Source organism: Sorghum bicolor, chromosome 10, assembly GCF_000003195.3.
Source record: "Sorghum bicolor cultivar BTx623 chromosome 10, Sorghum_bicolor_NCBIv3, whole genome shotgun sequence".
Classification (NCBI taxonomy): domain Eukaryota; kingdom Viridiplantae; phylum Streptophyta; class Magnoliopsida; order Poales; family Poaceae; genus Sorghum; species Sorghum bicolor.
This window is the reverse complement of record NC_012879.2, coordinates 60,950,012-60,969,726: the sequence shown is the minus strand read 5'-3', so window position 1 is coordinate 60,969,726 and position 19,715 is coordinate 60,950,012. Positions and strand designations below refer to the sequence as shown.

At 49.2% G+C, this 19,715-nt stretch overlaps 1 protein-coding gene and 1 long non-coding RNA gene across 8 annotated transcripts; one reads left to right on the top strand and one right to left on the bottom strand.

The window, feature by feature from the left end:
- LOC110431023 lies at positions 1,179–5,587 on the bottom strand. Of its 5 annotated transcripts, XR_002448482.1 has the most exons (4): positions 5,467–5,587; positions 3,395–4,020; positions 2,308–2,772; positions 1,179–1,611 (listed from the first exon to the last, which is right to left on the bottom strand). It is a non-coding gene; the product is annotated as an uncharacterized LOC110431023 (long non-coding RNA). The 5 variants fall into 5 exon arrangements; XR_002448480.1 differs by lacking the exon at positions 1,179–1,611 and having other exon boundaries at positions 2,293–2,772; XR_002448481.1 differs by lacking the exon at positions 1,179–1,611 and having other exon boundaries at positions 2,293–2,772; positions 3,901–4,020.
- LOC110431022 (phytoene synthase, chloroplastic) lies at positions 5,706–9,644 on the top strand. 3 transcript variants are annotated; one of them, XM_021449518.1, is made up of 7 exons: positions 5,706–5,799; positions 5,888–6,912; positions 7,005–7,055; positions 7,668–7,840; positions 8,495–8,730; positions 8,834–9,026; positions 9,127–9,644. In XM_021449518.1, exons 2-7 carry the CDS (start codon positions 6,480–6,482, stop codon positions 9,298–9,300), a joined length of 1,260 nt encoding a protein of 419 aa, XP_021305193.1. In that variant the 5' UTR covers positions 5,706–5,799; positions 5,888–6,479; the 3' UTR covers positions 9,301–9,644. The 3 variants fall into 3 exon arrangements, with proteins under 3 accessions (XP_021305193.1, XP_021305195.1, XP_021305194.1); XM_021449520.1 differs by having other exon boundaries at positions 5,789–6,039; positions 6,377–6,912; XM_021449519.1 differs by lacking the exon at positions 5,706–5,799 and having other exon boundaries at positions 5,906–6,039; positions 6,371–6,912.

Below are 19,715 nucleotides of genomic sequence, written 5' to 3'. Positions count from 1 at the left end.
TTGTATTTGGTAATTATTGTCCAACCATTGACTACCTAGGCTCAAAAAATTATCTCGTAATTTACAGACAAACTGTATAATTAATTATTTTTTATCTATATTTAATTTTCTATATATACGTCTAAAGATTTGATGTGACGAAGAATCTTACAAATTTTTAGGAACTAAACAAGGCCTTAACACAAACAATAACAGGTGCGCTCTGTCACCTGCCTGTGCAACAACTGCAAGTGTACATGTGGTTTTAACTCCGTTTGGTTGTTCCTGTTTTTTTTAACATCTATCAATTAAATGTACATGTTAAACTTTAACACCTCTAATCAACACACCCTAAGCTTATTTACCGAATCTATCTATCAACCATTCAACAATGTTTTTCTCTTATAATAAGGCCGTGTTTAGTTCCCAAAAAGTTTTGCCAAAAATTGTAGATTCTTAGTCAAATCGAATCTTGCGGCACATGCATGGAGTATTAGATATAGATGAAAACAAAAACTAATTATACAGTTTACCTGTAATTTGTAAGACGAATCTTTTGAGCCTAGTTAGTCCATGATTAGACAATATTTGTCAAATACAAACAAAAGTGTTACAGTACCCGAAATCCCAAAAATTTACCATCTGAACAAAGCCTAAATCAGCGAATTTCACACCAACGGTCTCTCGACTATGGCAAGTGAGTGCACTAAGGTCTTGTTTAGATTCCAAATCTTTTTTGATTTTGACAACGTAGTATTTTCATTTATATTTGATAATTATTATTTAATTATAAACTAACTAGTCTTCAAAGATTCGGCTCGCAAATTACAGACAAAGTGTGCAATTAATTATTTTTATCTACATTTAATGCTCTATAAATATGACACAAATTTTGATATGACAAAAAATCTTGAAAAGTTTTTGAATTTTGGACCCCAAAATTCAAAACTTTTCAAGATTCACTGTACATCAAATCTTATGGCACATACATGGAGCACTAAATATAGACGAAAATAAAAACTAATTACACAGTTTGTCTATAATTTACGAGACAAATCTTTTAAGCCTAGTTAGTCTATAGTTGCACAATAATCGTCAAATACAAACGAAAGTGTTATAGCGTTAAAATCCAAAAACTTTTCATAACTAAACAAGGCCTAAGTAAACAAAAGCAAGGACAAAGCAAGTACGATTCATTGTTACATCGAATCTTGTGACACATTAAATATAGATAAAAATCACTAATTACATATTTTATCCTGATGTTTACGAAACCAATTTTTTAAATCTAGTTAGTCCATAATTAAATAATAATTACTAAATAAAAATGAAAGTACTACTATAAAAAAAACTTTTCATTTCCTAAACAAGGCCTTAAAGAATAGAAAGAGAGGGCTCTACTTCAAGTAGACCTTAACTCTGTATCCATTATTGTAGCTTCTTGCTGCGGGCAATAAATTTCCTTGCATTTTGTAAAAAAAAAAACCGGAAGGCTACTCCGGGTCCTCGTCCTCCCCATGGCATCCCCATCCCGTGGACTGTGGTGCACTACTGTTCCTTACAGGCAGAGGCAGTGGGAGTGGGCCCCTGAAAAAGTAGCTACAGGACTAGACCCGTCTCCGCTGCTGTGTGCTGTGAAGGATGACAAGTAGAGAGTAGTGTGAGTGGGGCTAGCAGGACGGTCAATGCTTCAAACAGACCACGCAGCTGCCAATTAGACATGCATTGTGATTGTGATTTCATTCATCTCCCAGTCCCTGCAATGCAGGTTGGCCAACAATCTATCTAGGAACAAAACGCGTGCATGCAGATTATGTTTCTTTCTTATTATACAGCAGGAGCTAGAAAGCAGTCATTAGTATTAAAAAAAAATTCGATGTTAAGGTGCCTTGCGTACCTGGGGCATTTAGGCCCTGTTTAGTTCCCTACCAAAATTTTTTCATCCATCCCATCGAATCTTTTGACACATGCATGGAACATTAAATATAGATAAAAAAATAAACTAATTACACAGTTTAGTTAAGAATCGCGAGACGAATCTTTTAAGCCTAGTTACTCCATGATTAGCCTTAAGTGCTACAGTAACCCACATATGCTAATGACAGATTAATTATGCTTAATAAATTTGTCTTGCAGTTTCCTGACGAGCTATGTAATTTGTTTTTTTATTAGTTTCTAAAAACCCCTTCCGACATCCTTCCGACACATCCGATGTGACACCCAAAAAATTTTCGTTCCCAATCTAAACGGGCCCTTATTTAGAGAGAAATCATGGACGGTGCATGCAGCGACGCAGGAAATCAGACAGAAATGAAGCAGAAGCAGAACCTCCATGACATGAATGCGACTATCCATCTCCTTCAATCCATTGGATTTTCCAATCTTCAGTGAATGCAGTAGCAGACGGCCTGAAGGAGGAAGGAAATGAACGAATGCAGTGCAAGTGCAGCTAAAACTGAAGGGAAGGGAACCATTCACATTCTCACCCGACCCGGTCAAGCGGGCCTCACACAACACGAAGTCACGGGCGGGCGAGCAGGGCCAGCAGAGTATATGTGGTGTGTGCCATCAGCCATGTGGTGGTGACAGGCACAGGCACAGGCACAGGCAGGTGAATAGAGCAGGCGAGCGCCGCACCTCACGCCCGGTACGTGCTCACTTTTCTTTCCACCTCTTCGTCCTTTCATCTTATCCATTTGCATTGCATTGTACTCTAGAAAAAATCCATTTGCATTGCATTGAGCATGCGCCTCTTCTGCCTCAACATTTTTTATGCAGCTTCTGAACAAATTTCTGCAAAGCCATCAAGTCAGAATCAGATCACTCAAGTCTACAATCTTTTGTAGCACGTGACAGGAGTTAGGAACACATGAATTCCTGGACTACATATGAGAGCATCTCTCGTTACCTCGTCAGGGGGAAAGCACTCCACCAAAATTATTAATTATGATCAGCTGAATTAACTTGTTCCAATATTGTAGCGAGAAAAAAGTACCTTTTTAGCCATGGATTGATCGACATGCATGCTTGTGTTATCCTAGTGTTCATTACGAGATCAAAACTTTTGATGCATCATATCCACTGCCACAAGGGAGGGGTCTACTAACTGGCCAAACTTCATTGCATACTTGATTTGGAGCAGAGCAGCTATTCTTTTCATTTTGGTATCTTCTGCGATTCAGTCATGATATCATCATTCTTATAGAAATGTCTACTAAATGCGACCAAGGGTTGTCTAGCTAGATGGAACGATGAATCGATTGCCATGTTTATGGTGTGTCATTTGTAGCTCATGCGCCATAATAAGCCATCCACGCCACCATAAATCAAGAATTTGAAGGATGTATATGCATGCAGGCAATAAGAGAACGCACCAGCGATTTGTTAGTGACTACTGACCAGAACAGAGTGCTACCTGAGCTGGCATAGCACTTTGGTGCTGTATAAGGAATTGTAGGCAATCCCAAACTCATATCCTTCTTTTTATATGTATATATATATATACTGCATCAAGGAAGCAGGAGGGAAAGATTATTAGACACTGACATGGAACTTGATCGGTATAGGTTTTGAGAAAAGGCCCAAGCCACTAGCTACGGTCGTGGGCCTACGTGGGCTGCACTTCCTTGCCCAATCAAAAACATTGGGCCCTTTTGCTCAGATGGCTATTCTAAATAGAAAAGAATGACTGGAGTATAATCTTCCTCTATCTTTTTTACTATATATAATATAAGGAGGGCCTCAATTTTGGTCCTTCAGATTCTTTAGAAAGTTGTTGCTTGCAGTTTAAGAACACTATGGCCCTCTTTTTTCTCCAGTGTGTGATGGGATTGAGATACAGAGGTAGTAGGGTCGAGCAGACAGAGAAAGGGACTTCGGCTTTACCATGGCCAGTTTGGGAGGGACAGTAGTCTTTCTCACCTCACCTGCCGTGTTTCTTTTTGACCCATCCCAAACATTATATGGGCGGATAGGCATTGACTTTTGCTGTGTCCTTGACCCCTTGGCGTCTCTCCCGCAGCAATCCAGCATCCATCGCACCTGCATGACCCCGGCACATGAGCAACACAGCTAGCTCCCAATTTGGGGGCCGGGGTGCAACATGAACAGCCAAAACAAACTAAATTGACTCACATCCAACTAAGATCCTTTTCCCCCTACGTGATGTACTGATCAGATTTGTACAACACAGAAGTTAGCCAATAAATAGTTATGCAAGGCTATAGGTCAGTGGATAGGAATATGCATGTGTTAGAGCAAGTTACATATCAAATTAGATATCAGCAGAATCTTGTCTTGCATTGTCTAGCAATATAGTGTCAATGCATGTGAGTGTCTAGATAGTTGACATCTTTATTGCAAACTTTTCTCTAGTAGACCTAGTTCGTCTGAGCAAGCGATTGAACCGTTCTTTTTCCTTAAAAAAAATCAGTCAATACATACATGACAGCATATTCAGAGGTAAGGACTGTTTACTTGTCATCACACAACATGTACACATGACACGTACATGCATGCATTTTACTAGCTATAGCAGCGGTACTCGGAGCTAACCCAAATTAAATCAATGAAAAACCAAAACCAAAACCCAAGGCCTTGTTTAGTTCACCCAAAAACCAGAAAGTTTTTAAGATTCTCTGTCACATCAAATCTTTCGGCACATGCATGAAGCACTAAATACAGACAAAAATAAAAAAACTAATTGTACAGTTTAACTGTAAATCGCGAGACGAATCTTTTAATCCTAGTTAGTCCATGATTGAACAATATTTGCCACAAACAAACGAAAGTAGCGAAATCCAAAATCTTTTCGCATCTAAACAAGACCCAAATCCTACACGTTTTATATATGTTATATTACTGGGACCCATATGTTTTTGTTTGATTTGATTTGACGGCGGCCCGGTGCTTTTATGGCTCGCTCCGCCACCCAAAATTGACGGAATGATAATTATCTCTGGGTCGCAATTGTGCACTCACGCCCACCAACACCAAGTGACGACGAGAGAGGGATCACGCACCTTGTGTTGCCGTGTTCTCACCAAACTTGCAACCACAATATACATAAGCCACCGGACTAAAATTAAAATGGGGAAATAAAAAGGTGGCATGCATCATTGTATATATTATGGGTATGAAATAATGCATGCTTGCTGAATGTTAGGTACGGGACGGGACTGAATAAGTTGAGCTTATCACGTGCACTTGCGTCCAGTAATAATACTAATACCTAGCCTAACATGCTTTTGCACATACAGTTAGTTATGGGAAAAACGCGTGCGGATGTACACACAAAAGGAAAATAAAATTAGCAAAAGGAATGAAACAGGCAAGCAGCAGTGAAAGCATGCATGTAAAGCAATTTGGCAAGTCTCGGGACTCAGACAACAACGACTGTGCTGATCCATCAGCATCATCAGAGATAACAAAAACGGTTAAAAAAGCTGTAACCGGTAAATAAACAGCAATGCATGATTAGTTAGCTACCTGAATGAAACAAACAAAGGCCGACCCGCCGCCGTAGAGGCAATGGTAGCCACAGGAGTTGGGTGCCATGTCACCGGGTGGGGCGCGCAGCCACGTCGGACAGGTGCAGCCAAGGGTGAATCCGGGCTTTTTCCAGGTGTCACCACTCAGCGGCCTCCCAGGTACGCACACACAGCAGAGGCATGTGAGCTTGGCGATAAGCTTATCTATCCTCGGCTTGGCTTGGCTGGCTGGCCCTTGTTCAATCCACGTCTCTCCCTTCCTCTTTGCCTCCCTTCCCTCTCCTTTTCCTTTCCTGCAGAGCTACTGCACTGCACACAACAGCAACAAACGGTACTACTTCGATCAATCACCAAAGAAAGAAGACACAAGTATATATTGATTTATTGGCGTCCTACCTACTATACGCCTATGCATGCAGGTCTAGTGTAATGTTCTAGTCCAAATGCGAAGAAATGCATGCTTGCTTGTCCACGATCCAGCCGCACACTCCTCGTCCTTAGCATATGCGGAATCCCAAATTTAACCCCCACTGGAGAAGCAGGAGCAGTGGTACGACGGTGTTGATAAGAGGTGAGTGGCCTCAGCTGTTTGCTTCTACAGTAGCTAGCTATAGTCTCCAGTACATTCGACGTTGCAGCAGTGGAACCTAGCTTTTTGCCCCATCATCTCTGCTCTGCTTGAGCGTGACTCGCACAGTGCATGTGCTAGCTGCCTCTGTAGCCCGAGAGAGAGAGAGAGAGAGAGAGAGAGAGAGAGTGTGTGTGTGTGTGTGTGTGTGTGTGCAGCAGACGCACACGGACGGACACGGCGAGGCGAACCACTGGCCGATAGTGCGGCCAGCACCAAGCGTGCGTCCCCTTTGCAGTTGCAGTCCAGTCATCCTTCATCATCTTGCTTTCAGTTGCAGTTGCAGGAGGAGAGGCCCGAGTTGCTCCTCGCTCTTCTGCTGATTGGTCTCCTCTCTCATCCCATCATCGTCTTCTTCGAGAGATAAGAATAAATAATACTATATGGCCATCATACTCGTACGAGCAGCGTCGCCGGCGGGGCTCTCCGACGCCGCCGGCATCATCAGCCACCATGGGAGTCTCCAGTGCTCCTCTCTGCCTCTGCTCAACAAGAGGCCGGCCCCGGCCCGGCGGTGGATGCTCTGCTCGCTCAGGTACGGGTGCCTTGGCCTCGACCCCGGCCGCCCCTCCCCGCCCGCCGTCTACTCCAGCCTCGCCGTCAACCCGGCGGGAGAGGCCGTCGTCTCGTCCGAGCAGAAGGTCTACGACGTCGTGCTCAAGCAGTCGGCATTGCTCAAACGCCAGCTGCGCAAGCCGGTCCTCGACGTCGTCAGGCCCCAGGAGGACCTGGCGGAGATGCCACGCAACGGCCTCAACCAAGCCTACGACCGCTGCGGCGAGATCTGTGAGGAGTATGCCAAGACGTTTTACCTCGGTATATATATCGTCTTTTATCTTTCTTCTCCAGAATATAAATTAGGGTCCTCAATTAATCTTCGTCTCATCATTTCAGTCTCTTCTTGGCAGGAACTATGTTGATGACAGAGGAGCGGCGCCGCGCCATATGGGCCATCTATGGTAACAAATAATAATCACCATGTATCCCCCTCCTGTTCCATTGCTTATACCTAGTAGTACGTACGTATCGATCGGTAAATTTCAGAATGGCTATTACTGGAACTGGATGCACTGTACTAGCTAGTATGTTTCCCTTAATATATATCTTAGATATGCAAGCACTTGTGACTTGTGCTGCTGTAGTAAAAAAAAATTGACTTTAACAGCAGATTCCAACAATCACAAATGAAAATTGGGCTACTTTTCAAGTAATGGTATCAACTAGCTCTCAGTGGAAATTAATATAATATTGAAAAGGAACCTCTGAATTAATATTAAAAAAGAAACACTGTTGACTTCCATGCAGGGTATTTGTGAGTCAATGGTGAATAAAGGTCTAATGCACTTCTTAATGGAAATGTATATGTATGTGGAAGCACCAAAATAGGCTTTCGGTAGCCTACAATGCCACTAAATGGCTTGATCAATACTTTAAGACCATGTGGAAAGTTATAAGAATATATTCTTTATAGTTCAAACTACCTTTTCAGAATATAAATCTGAAGTATTGGCAATTTTAAATGAACTACTTCAGGCACGGCTCAGGAAATCTGATGAGTAGTGTTACTGCAGTGTGGTGTAGGAGGACAGATGAGCTTGTGGATGGGCCAAACGCCAACTACATTACACCAACAGCTTTGGACCGGTGGGAGAAGAGACTTGAGGATCTGTTCGCGGGACGTCCTTACGATATGCTCGATGCTGCTCTCTCTGATACCATCTCAAGGTTCCCCATAGACATTCAGGTACTAGCTGGCCGCTCTATCTAGCAGATTCAACTGATATGCCACTTTTGGACTACAGTTATCGCTATTTCTAATTAGCATTAGATTCTCTAGGCCTCACTGTTTTAGTGAAAGATGACCAGACCTACTATGTTGACAATAAGCAGAGATTGTTTTGTTTACTCAACTAAAATGTAAGGTTTTTTCAGCCTTTAGTCTCTAATGCTTTTGTCAGGTTCAGTGAACCTTGCAAATATCATAGTGGGCCTCGTCCGGTTATATGGATCAGGAGAGGTGTTTGGGTCAAAGCTGTTCCGAACTAAACTGTTCTTTTTTTTTTAAAAAAAAAGAATTGTTTCTAGAGCCCCAGTCCTCACAGCAAAACTTGAAGCGAGAGGCAATAAGTCGGATTTATTACATGGTCTTGGTAAATGTGAATTAATTAGTTTATCTGACCTTTGAAGAAACAAAAGGTTATGACCAGCACAAGAAGAAAATTGCTAAGATCTAGATAATCATTGAGAAGGAAAAGATTCAGGAAAAAAAAAGTCCAAGCAACTAAAAATTAGACCTGGGAAATTAAAGTGGCTAAGAGAAAACTATCTGTGGTACTTAGTGGTTTGACAAATTATGTTGCACATACAAACATTCTAAAATCAGTAAATCTTGTGCCAGCCATTCAGGGACATGATTGAAGGGATGAGGAGTGACCTTAGGAAGACAAGGTATAACAACTTTGACGAGCTCTACATGTACTGCTACTATGTTGCTGGAACTGTCGGGTTAATGAGCGTACCTGTGATGGGCATCGCACCCGAGTCTAAGGCAACAACTGAAAGTGTGTATAGTGCTGCCTTGGCTCTCGGAATTGCTAACCAACTCACGAACATACTCCGGGATGTTGGAGAGGAGTAAGTAACTATTTTCCCACAGATTCTTCCTGCAACAGGCACAAACATGTGAAAATAGCATAGCTGTAATAACCATCACCGCTGTGACTGTCATGTCTTTTAGTGCTACAAGAGGGAGGATATATTTACCACAAGATGAGCTCGCACAGGCAGGGCTCTCTGATGAGGACATCTTCAAGGGGGTCGTCACAAACCGATGGAGAAACTTCATGAAGAGGCAGATCAAGAGGGCGAGGATGTTTTTTGAGGAGGCAGAGAGAGGGGTAACTGAGCTCTCACAGGCTAGCAGATGGCCAGTAAGTCCAATGACTTCAGTACTTCACATTGCCCAGCAGTACAGCATCCTCGCTTCGTTTTTATTAGCAAAGTAAAATGGACTTCCTTGTTCCATTGCAGGTATGGGCTTCCCTGTTGCTGTACAGGCAAATCCTGGATGAGATTGAAGCGAACGACTACAACAACTTCACAAAGAGGGCCTATGTTGGTAAAGGGAAAAAATTGCTGGCACTTCCTGTGGCATATGGGAAATCGCTACTGCTACCGTGTTCATTGAGAAATACCCAAACCTAGCCGCCAGAGAAGCTGCAAAGAAAGGGGTTCAGGTTAGGCTAGATAGAAATTAAATAGGGCAATGTCATCACATCAGACCTGATGAAAATAGACAACCTGGTGAATTGGTGGGGTATCATACGAATTGTTGGGATCAGGTACAGCACAGATTAAAGCCAACCTAGATGGATGTGGAACATTATATTCGCATGTATATCCTCTTATTAATTAGGAGCATATATGTGTCTCCACTCTCCAGGAAAGAACCAACATGGTATACTGTTTTTCTCATCCCAAATTTGAGGGAAAAACAATGGTGACGCTCTGTAAATGCCAATGGTAAATAGTATATCTTAGGAAGCTTATTAGAGGTTTGATTTACAGGAAACAGATCATGTGGCATGGGGAGGCCCTTCCGGGGATCAGACTGAAATTGATAGTGGATTGTGCTCCCCTTGCGACTCCAACAATAGCAAGGAATATCCGTCAACAGTCGGTAGCTAGCTGCGAGAACTGAAGAGGCATTCGAGGGAGAGGGTCTGCGACATAGGGTAGGAAACGGACCTCGATTCCATTGGTCCGTCCAACACGACGCGCCCCGTGTGGAGGAGCCGGCCAACGCTGATGCAACAGCAACGCCCGTCGTCGGCGAAAGCGCGCGGTGGCGTGGAACGCGGGGGCGGCGAGGCCGATCGCCGGAGTCACCGTCATCGAATGGTGGCGAGGATGCTGCGGCGGAGTAGTGCGATCGCGGAGGCGGTTTGTGCTTCGTGTTGGTGAGCGGCGGCGCGTAGGTTCCGCCGTTCGCGGGCAACCCACACGCGCTCCTCCCGCCCGCACGCCGCACGTGCAGGCTGGTACGACACGGGCCTTGGTGGGCTGTCCATATGGGCTGGGTCTCCAAAAGTCGTGAATGCTAAGCCTGCTCACAAAAGGTCAGATACTTAAATTACTTAATTTTTTCTCAAAAAAAAAACTTATAAATTACTTAACTAGAGCATCTCCAGCCCAAAAAAGTCTCCCAATTCAGAAATTTTGACAAGTTTGAAAAAGAAATCATCTCCAGCAAATCCTCCTCATAGTCTTTTGGCACTTGGAAAAAATCACTCCCCTGCACTGCACTAATATATACGCACGCGCATCATCACGCCAATATGAAGGTGGAAGCACATGGGGAAGAGAAAAGAAGTAGGATAGAATTTTTGATGCAAACGTACAAGAGAGAAAGAAAGTATAAAAGTGGTTGGTGCGATTTAGATATAGTTTAGCACACGAATCTCAGGGGAGAGAACATAGAGGACCTAGTAGGCGCAAGTGTTCCCTAATTAGCAGTGGGTGTGGCCATCTTGCTTAGGTGCAGTGAGGCATCCGCGCGCTCCCCATGCTATCATTGCCATATAGGTGCTCGTCGTCCGAATCTCAGCAAGCACGAGTGAACTCCCACAATTGTTGTTTCCTAGCTCCAAGTGGGTGGCAAGAAAATGACGGGACGCAGGAGCTAGCGAGGACGATGAGATGGCTAGAAATTGGTAGGGGCAACGGGATGAGGAAATGGCACAGTAGGAGATGAGAACGAGGATAGAGGGACGAGGTTGTGTCGACGAAAGCTAGTCGGCAGTCTACCTTGGGGTATACCCACGGTAGTAGTTTATCGGTAGACGGTGCGCAAACTACGAACTCGATGGTGACGCAAGACACGGACAAGCCTTTTATCCAGGTTCGGCTGCCGAGTTGGCGTAATACCTACGTCCTGCGTCTGGTTGTATTGGATTGTGTTGAGAGATAATCTCCCCTAGGGGGTCCCCTTGCCCCTCCTTATATAGTCTGGAGGGCAGGGTTACAGATCTAGAACTAATCCTAGCCGGTTACAATTGCCATAGATAATTCGATATCAATTCCTATTCTAACCGACTAGAATCCGGCTTGATCTCCACGTCCTGTTTCCTTACGCGAAACTCCAGGTTGTCGGATCAAGCCTTGAACTCGTCTCGTGATGGGCCAAGCCTCCTGGCCGAAGTCTAGCCGTAAGGGTATAGGGGTTTATACCCCCACAGCTAGTCCCCGAGCACCATGTATTGTGATGTAACACATCGTCTTGAGCTTCTTCGATCAGTGAGACTTGACGTCTTCAATAAGTGGGAAAGTCGTCCAAACAGTTGCAACGGTTCTTTGATCAACTCAAAAGACAGTTGATCAACATTGACATCGAAGAAGCGAGTTGTTCGAAGAATGCGTGGTGCTCTAAATTAAAAAAGATTTCTTTCCTGATGAAGTGTGCCCACTTTACTTTTTCGAAAAGTATAAACATCAAAAAAGCAAGCATATTCACCGCAAGGTGAAGTGTGCCCACTTAGTCCCCGAGCCTGGTAGCAGGTGACGTAGACACGTGGTGCCAGGGTCAAAAGAAAAGTCCCCAAAATAGTTTTTGAGACTGAGATGCATCGCTAGATGCATCGTACCGATGTAGTCCCCGAGCTTGCTGGAAGGCGAAGTATGAGCCTTGTAGCAAGGTCTAAAAAATTGAATTTACCAGTCCCCGAGCATGTCATGCTCGTCTGCAATCGAAAAGACCAATCGACCAGTCCCCAGGCACTTAGTGTGCTGCCTGGAATTACGCGTTACTTATACTGTACGACCAGTCCCCGAGCATCGAGTGCTCAGTGGTCGGTGCATGCTTTAAAGCTTTGAGCTGATAGACTGAGCGACCAGTCCCCGAGCGTCGAGTGCTCGGTGGTCGGTGAAGTCTTTGAAGTTCCGAGCTGATAAACTGGGCGACCAGTCCCCGAGCGTCGAGTGCTCGGTGGTCGGTGCAGTCCTTGAATTTCCGAGCTGATAAACTGGGCGACCAGTCCCCGAGCGTCAAGTGCTCGGTGGTCGGTGCAGTCCCCGGATCTCCGAGCTGATAAACTGGGCGACCAGTCCCCGAGCGTCAAGTGCTCGGTGGTCGGTGCAGTCCCCGGATTTCCGAGCTGATAAACTGGGCGACCAGTCCCCGAGCGTCAAGTGCTCGGTGGTCGGTGCAGTCCCCGGATTGCTGACTCACTGGCGTATGTGTCTTCTTACTTTTGAAAAGGTCTTTCAAATTTAAAGTTGACGTGACGGGGTCTGCTGACGATATGTCAGACGGATGCACGAAAAGCCGTGCCTGGCAACTGTACAACCGCTCTTTGCGTGGTTTGAGAAAAGGAAACCATCAATTGGTACGAAAACTCCGCCGCATTAATTGTCTATAATCATTGTAAACCGAAACGCCGCATCCGCCGCATGGCCTGCCCACTTCCCGAGATTACAGGAAGTGGGAGAGGTGGGGTCGCTGGTTTATAAGGGCCTAATAGGACCGCCTGTACCGCTTCTCCGGCCATTGCCTTCAAACCTTCCGTTCTCATCTTCTCCAATCACCTGCATCTTCCTAACTCCGGCCCACATTCGCACCTCTAATGGCGAAGAGCGACTCCAGGAAGAGGGCCGACCTGATGGCCAAGGAATGGAAGAAGTCTCGCAGCACTAAAAAATCTCTTGGTGACCTCGTCGATATGGGGCTGCTGCACAACGCAGAGCTCGGCGGCTGGAGGGCGCCAGAGGGGGAGAGCTACCCCGATCCTCGCGCCGGTGAGGTCGTCGTTTTTGAAGACTTCGTTAAGAGAGGTTTTGGTGTTCCAGTCCATCCTTTTCTTCAAGGTCTTCTTTTGTACTATGAGATCGGGATTTGCAATCTGCACCCGAACTCAATTCTCCTTATTTCCACCTTCATCCATCTGTGCGAGGCCTATGTTGGCATAGAGCCGCACTTTGATCTTTTCCGGTATCTTTTCTGTCTGAGGAAGAAGGGAGCAGTTGGAGGCTCCAAGGTTGCAGGTGGAGTATACCTCAACCTCCGTGATGGGATGAAGAATCGCTACCTGCACTGCCCATGGAACACCTCCTTGACCGAATGGTACAGGAAGTGGTTCTACGTCAGGGAGGAACCGGGCAGCTCCACGTTCTGCGACGTGGGGTACGTTCCCGAGAAGAGGGCGAGCTGGACTGACCGCCCAGAGTTCGACGGTCAAGTGGCGGTTCTGATGAAGCTGATCGACTGGTCACGCCTGGATGGTCTCAGCGTGGTCGGCAACTTCATTTGCCGCCGGGTAATGCCCTGCCAGAAGAGGGTGCACTCGGCGTATGAGTATGCCGGAAGCACTGACCCGACCAGGATGCGGTCGGAGATCCTGGAGAAGGCGGAGGTACAACAGCTGCTAAACGAGCTGTTTAACTTCGCGGATGGGGGCTTCACCCGTAGCAGTGATCGGGTGCAAGCCTTCAAGTTAGGACGACCAGCACCAAAGGTATGTAGCAGACTTCGGTTGATCATTCGTATGTCGCCTGTAGTTGGCTCATCTCTGTTACCTTTGCAGGTCGGTGATGTCGACCGGTGCGTAGTGTACGTATCGCTGGCACCGGGGATGGAAGATCCTGTGCGAGAGGTCCCGCCGGAGGAAAGCAGAGCCCGCTCCGTCCCGACCTCCGAGGAGAGGGTGGCGGGGAAAAGGCCATTGCCGGTGGATCCCCTGCCGACGCCGGAGCTGCCGGCAGACCTACCGGCGGAGAGCAGCCAAGCGCCGAAGCGTCGTCGGCTCGTGCGGATCGTCGACGACGACGACGACGACGAGGAGGCTGCGCCGTCGTTGGTCCGACGGCCTCGGGGCCGCCCAGACGCTGCACCAGTCGCCACTGATCGAGTGGCCAGCGGCGCGGCTGCCCCGCAAGTTGCCGAGGTGGGGGCACAGGCGCCGACCGGCCGGGCGAGGAGGAGGTTCACCGCGACCCATCGCCGGTCAGACCTGTAAGTGTTCAACTTACGTACTTTGGACTCCCCCTTTCTTTTCTTTTTTTTTTTTAAACTTTTGTTCCTGTAGTGCGGCATCGGATGTCGACCCTGGCCAAACTGCCGGCCAGGGAACGGGCGAGCCTGCCCGCGGTTCTGGGGATGCGGCCCCCCAGACCACAGAACAGCCGACTGCTGCAGTCGCCCCTGGGAGCACCGAGGAGCTCCCGGGCGCGGCGCCGACTACAGCAAGCAGCCCGACCAGGGCTGGGGAGGCTCCCCCAACTGACTCTTCGGAGAGGGAAAAGTCTCCGACCGCTCCTCCTGCCGGGGGGAGTGAAGTCCCCCCGCCGCCCCGAGCAGAAGCCTCTCCTGCTGCGGGCTCCCCAGGTCTGGTCCAAGGGACGTTGACGCCTGGGACCGCCACCGGGGGTGACGCAGCCCAGGAGGAGGAAACCAGGGCGGCCTCCGACGACGAGGTAGAAGAGATCGAGGGTCGTCCCCGTGATGGCCGCCAACACGTGTATGTGTGGCGCCAACGCGGGGACCACTTTATCGGTCACGAGGAGCTTGCCGAGTCCGAGGAGGCCGCCAGGGTGGAGCGCGCGGCTAAGCGCCTTGTCGACGAAGTCAAGGTAAGCGTCGTTTTGAGCTGCCGCGCATTCTTTTGCCTTGTCTTCTGCGCATTGTTATATGCTTGCTTTGTAGGACGTTATGAAAACGGCGAAGTACCGGAAACGGTGCTTTGACCAGATAGAAGGCGTCATGGCCGAGAACAAGGCCCTTGCCGCGGAGGTAGACCGGTTGCGGGCGGAGGTCGGAGAGAAGGTGGTCGAGATGAGCACCGAGAAGGAGCGTCGTCTCGACCTCGCTCGTCGCCTGGCCGACCAGTACCGGCTGCAGGAAGGTTAGTCTCACGCTCCGAGCAGTTTCGCAGACTTGTATAGTTTGCTTCGCTGACCAGTTTAGGATTCACGCAGACTTGGAGGAGGAGGTGGCGAGCCTCCAACAAGAGAAGGAGCAGCTCGGCCAGCAGCTCGCCAGTGCGCAGGAGTCCGGACGGCGAGCGGAAGAGGAATTAAGTCGTAAGGACCGGGAGTTAGCTGGTAATGGGTGCCGCCTTGTTGGTTGCTACCTGCCCCTTTGCTTGTCTGATATGCCGAAAGTAACGTTTCGTTTCGTTTGCAGTGCTCAAGGCGAACACCAAGAAGCACCTGGATGAGCTGGTCAAGGACCGGGACTCCTGGAAGGTTCACTGTTGCAGGATCTGGAAGGGAGTGTCCCCGGTCCTGGACCTGATCAGTCCCGAGCTCCCGGAGAGCCAGCCCCGCGCGCCGCAGTTGACCCCGGTTCAAAAGGCGCAACGGGCGTGGGACTGGCTCCAGCAGTTTGTGAAGGACGCCGGGGAGTTTGCCGGCGCGCACGTCCTTAGCATGGTACGCGCCCACTACCCCCTTGTCGACTTGAGCAGGCTGGAGAAGGGGTACCCGAAGGAAGTCGGCCCACAAGAAGCGGACGAACTTCGGGGTAGTCTGCTGGACTTGTCGTCGACAGTGATCGGCGACATTAACCTGTGCGGAACGGCTACTCCTCCAGACCAGCCGGGCTCAGATAGGTCGGCCAGGGAGTTGTCGGGCGCGTCCTTTGCTGGAGATGGGCGGTCGACGCCTGCGGTCTCGACCAGCCAGGCGCCGGTGGCCCCAACCCCTTCGTCCGGGCAGCAGGGCCAGGCGGGTGATCAGCCCGAGCAGCTAGGCCAATAAAGTAGTCTGTAGGAATAGACTAGTATCTGCCCGTCAGGGTATTTATTGTAAACTTTGTATGTAAAGTTTGTAATAAAGTTTTCTTTTTGTCATGACTGTTGTTTTGAGCGCTGTAAAAATATCTGAGTGACGTGTCACCGTATTTGTCTTGGTTGTCGCCAAGAGCATCCATTGCGGGAGTTTTGCCGAGTGCTGTGTATGACAAGGTATAGGCAAAAAATAGAGAATTATATTGTCACAAATTATAAGACACTTACAAAAGAAAGTCGCTAAAACTTTATGGATAGAAACGTCGTAGTTTGTCGATGTGCCAAGAGTTAGGCACTCGTGTTCCGTCTGGGTATGCCAATCTGTAGGACGTAGGTCGTGTGACCTCGGTCACCACAAAGGGTCCTTCCCAGGGAGTAGATAACTTGTGCATTCCCTCCTGGCTTGTTTTCCATCGAAGCACCAGATCGCCGACCACGAAGGAACGGTCCTTGACGTTCCTGTTGTAGTATCGCCTGATTGACGCGAGATATTTTGCTGTTCGGAGACATGAAACTAAACGCTTTTCCTCCATGCAATTGATTTCGAGTTCTCTGGCGTTGTCGGCGGTCGACTGGTCGAAGTGCTCAATTCTAGGGGATCCGAAATGTATGTCGGACGGCAGAACCGCCTCTGCGCCGTACACCATGAAATAGGGAGACACCCCCGTGTTTCGACTGGTCTGAGTTCGGAGGCCCCAGACCACTGCCGGCAATTCTTTCATCCATCGACTGTGGGGGGATAGACCCCTATACCCTTACGGCTAGACTTGGGCCAGGAGGCTTGGCCCATTACGAGACGAGTTTAAGGTTTGATCCGACAGCCTAGAGTCTCGCACAAGGAAGCAAGATGTGGAGATCAAACAGAATTCTAGTCGGTTAGAATAGGAATTGATATCGAACTATCTATGGCAATTGTAACCGACTAGGATTAGTTTCCAGATCTGTAACCCTGCCCTCCGGACTATATAAGGAGGGGCAAGGGACCCCCCTAGGACATCATATTCTCTCAGCACAAATCAATACAACCAGACGCAGGACGTAGGTATTACGCCAACTCGGCGGCCGAACCTGGATAAAAAGCTTGTCCGTGTCTTGCGTCACCATCGAGTTCGTAGTTTGCGCACCGTCTACCGATAAACTACTACCGTGGGTATACCCCAAGGTAGACTGCCGACTAGCTTTCGTCGACAGTGGCGCGCCAGGTAGGGGGTGTGCGTGCAACTTTTCCGACGAACGAGATGGTCACGATCCCAGCTTCCGCGACCGTGCCCGAAGGCCTCACGTTCACCGTCGGCCAAATCACGTGGACGACGCGCAGCGGCGGTTTCGCGACCACGGTTCCGAAAGAGATCCAGATCCAATCTGAGATCACGACCACGCGCGTGACGACACCAAGCTCCCGACCACCGCTCCCGCTCTACAAGGGAAGGGAGATCGACTGCTCGGACCTCTTCCAAGCGCTCGATCGCGCTGACTCCAAGCTATTCGAAGTCTCCCAACTAATAGATGGAGTTCTGCGCCGGCCCGACCAAGCCGCTCGAGCGGATTCTCTGAAATTCCGCCGGCCAACTCGTGTCACCACACACGAACGGCTGGGAACATCCCTGACGATAACCTCAACCCCCTCAGGACGATCCGTCGAGCTCAAAAAGGAAGACTATCCTTGCGGCCTGAACAACTCGGCCTCTGTTTATTCACAGCATGTCCAATCCGTTTTCAGCAAAGCGGGCTGGTCGCCGACAAGGAACAATCGTCACCATGTCAACATGGTGACCATCCGAGAGCTACGGGACGGCCAGGTTTCCAGCACCAACTCAAGCACCGGCTCCGTCCCCACCGAGGTTGTGAACACCGAAGACGAGGACTATGACCTGGATTTTCCTTCACACCCTCCGGGTTTCGACCGATTCCCGATATTCCCCCCCCGGCGAGGGGATATTGTATTCAATGTCAGCGCCGACGAACCAGCCGTTGACGGAGAAACAGACGACCAGAGGCAACTCCGCGAACAGCGTAACGCCGAGCGCGCCCGACGGCGTGCAGACGAGCAACAACAGACGCCGCCGGGCAACCTCAACGACGCCTTCGACATGGTCGGGGACCAGCCGGTCTACAAAACGCCAAGCGCCAACGTGGCTGTCGCCATGGCCAATCTGGATCGGCTTCCTGACACCCCCGAATGCCAGGGAGTCCGGACCAGTATCCGAGCACACCTGATCGCCGCAATGGGACAGACAGCCGCTCTGCTCAAGAGAGTCCAGGACGCCTCTTATACGGAAGCCGCCTCCGACCAGACTCATCGTAGCCGGGCCTCACCCAGCAGGCGTCGCCGCAGCCGCTCCCCCGACAACCGTCGAGGGGACTCACGGCGCGATGATGGTGGTCGGGATACCGATGGCCGCCGCCAGCAGGACCGCGTACACGGCCAAGAAGAAGAAGATCAACACAGGGATCTCCGCCACAACATCCCTCCCAAAGATGCCCGGGACCGCATCAACAGGCGCGCCGCAGAAAGAGCAGTCCACGAGAACCTGCGCCGCATCGAGTACGACGCGGCCCACGGTCCTCCGGGCCTAAGGCAGTTCTCTTCACACCTCCGCCAAGTCGTGTGGCCCCGCAATTTCAAGCTCGAAAAACTTAAAAAATACGACGGCAAGGAAAATCCAGAGAACTGGATCACTCTCTATGAAATCGCCGTCCGATCAGCGGCAGGAGATGAGCATGTCATGGCTAATTACTTCCCCGTAGTCCTCGACCAGGCTGGTCATCAGTGGCTTCTCGGCCTGCCCGAGGACTCCTTCGACTCTTGGGAGGAGCTACGTCAGGCTTTCATTGACAACTTCATCGCCACATGCGAGCAGCCCGGAAACAAGTATGACCTTGAAAGGATAAGAGACAGGAAGAATGAACCTCTGCGCGATTACATCCGACGATTCTCGGATATGCGTCTCAAAATCCCGAAGATTTCTCATGACGAGGCCATATCAGCCTTTATCAAGGGTTTGCGTTTCCATGAAGCGTTGAGGAACAAGCTATTGCGTAAGCGCCCATCGACGGTAGCAGAGCTCCTCGCCACGGCTAAAAATTACGCCGATGCTGATGACGCAGAAAAACTAATCCGAGACGATGCGAGAGGCACCGACCAGCCCTCCCGGCGAGACGACGGTCGTGGTCGCTACGACAACAGAAATCATCGCCGCTCCGACAACCGCGATCACCGAGAGGGTTGGGATCGGCGGCGCGACAGCCGCGACGACTTCAGAGGAAAGCGCCCTCGCGAATACGACCACGAAGTAAACACGGTCAAACGTCCCAATGGACGACGGGACTACCAAGACGACTACAACAAAACGTTGAAGGGACCGTGCCAGCTACACCCGAAGTCTAACCATACCATGGAAGAGTGCCGCGTCCTCAAAAGTATCTATACACGGCGGGCCGCCCAAGAAGACACCGCCAAGAAAAGTAGCAAACGCGACGGGCACGACCACGAAGATGAGGATGAGGACCAAGACAGGGACCCCCGACACCAATATGTCAGCCCTACCGACGTGGTTCACTCCATTTTCGGGGGCAAGGTCTCCACTGAGTCCAAGCGAGAAAGAAAACTGTTAAAGAGAGCCTGCCTCAACATAGACAGCACGGACGGGCCGATCGCAGATCCGAAATTTCCCGCCTGGTCCCACAGGGAGATCGCGTTCAGCAGGAAGGACCAGTGGGCCGCTATCCCAGAGCCGGGTCGTTTCCCACTGATTCTTGATCCCTGCATCAATAGCATTAGATTCGAGCGCGTGCTCGTGGACGGGGGAAGCTCCATCGACATCCTCTTCCGCAACAGCC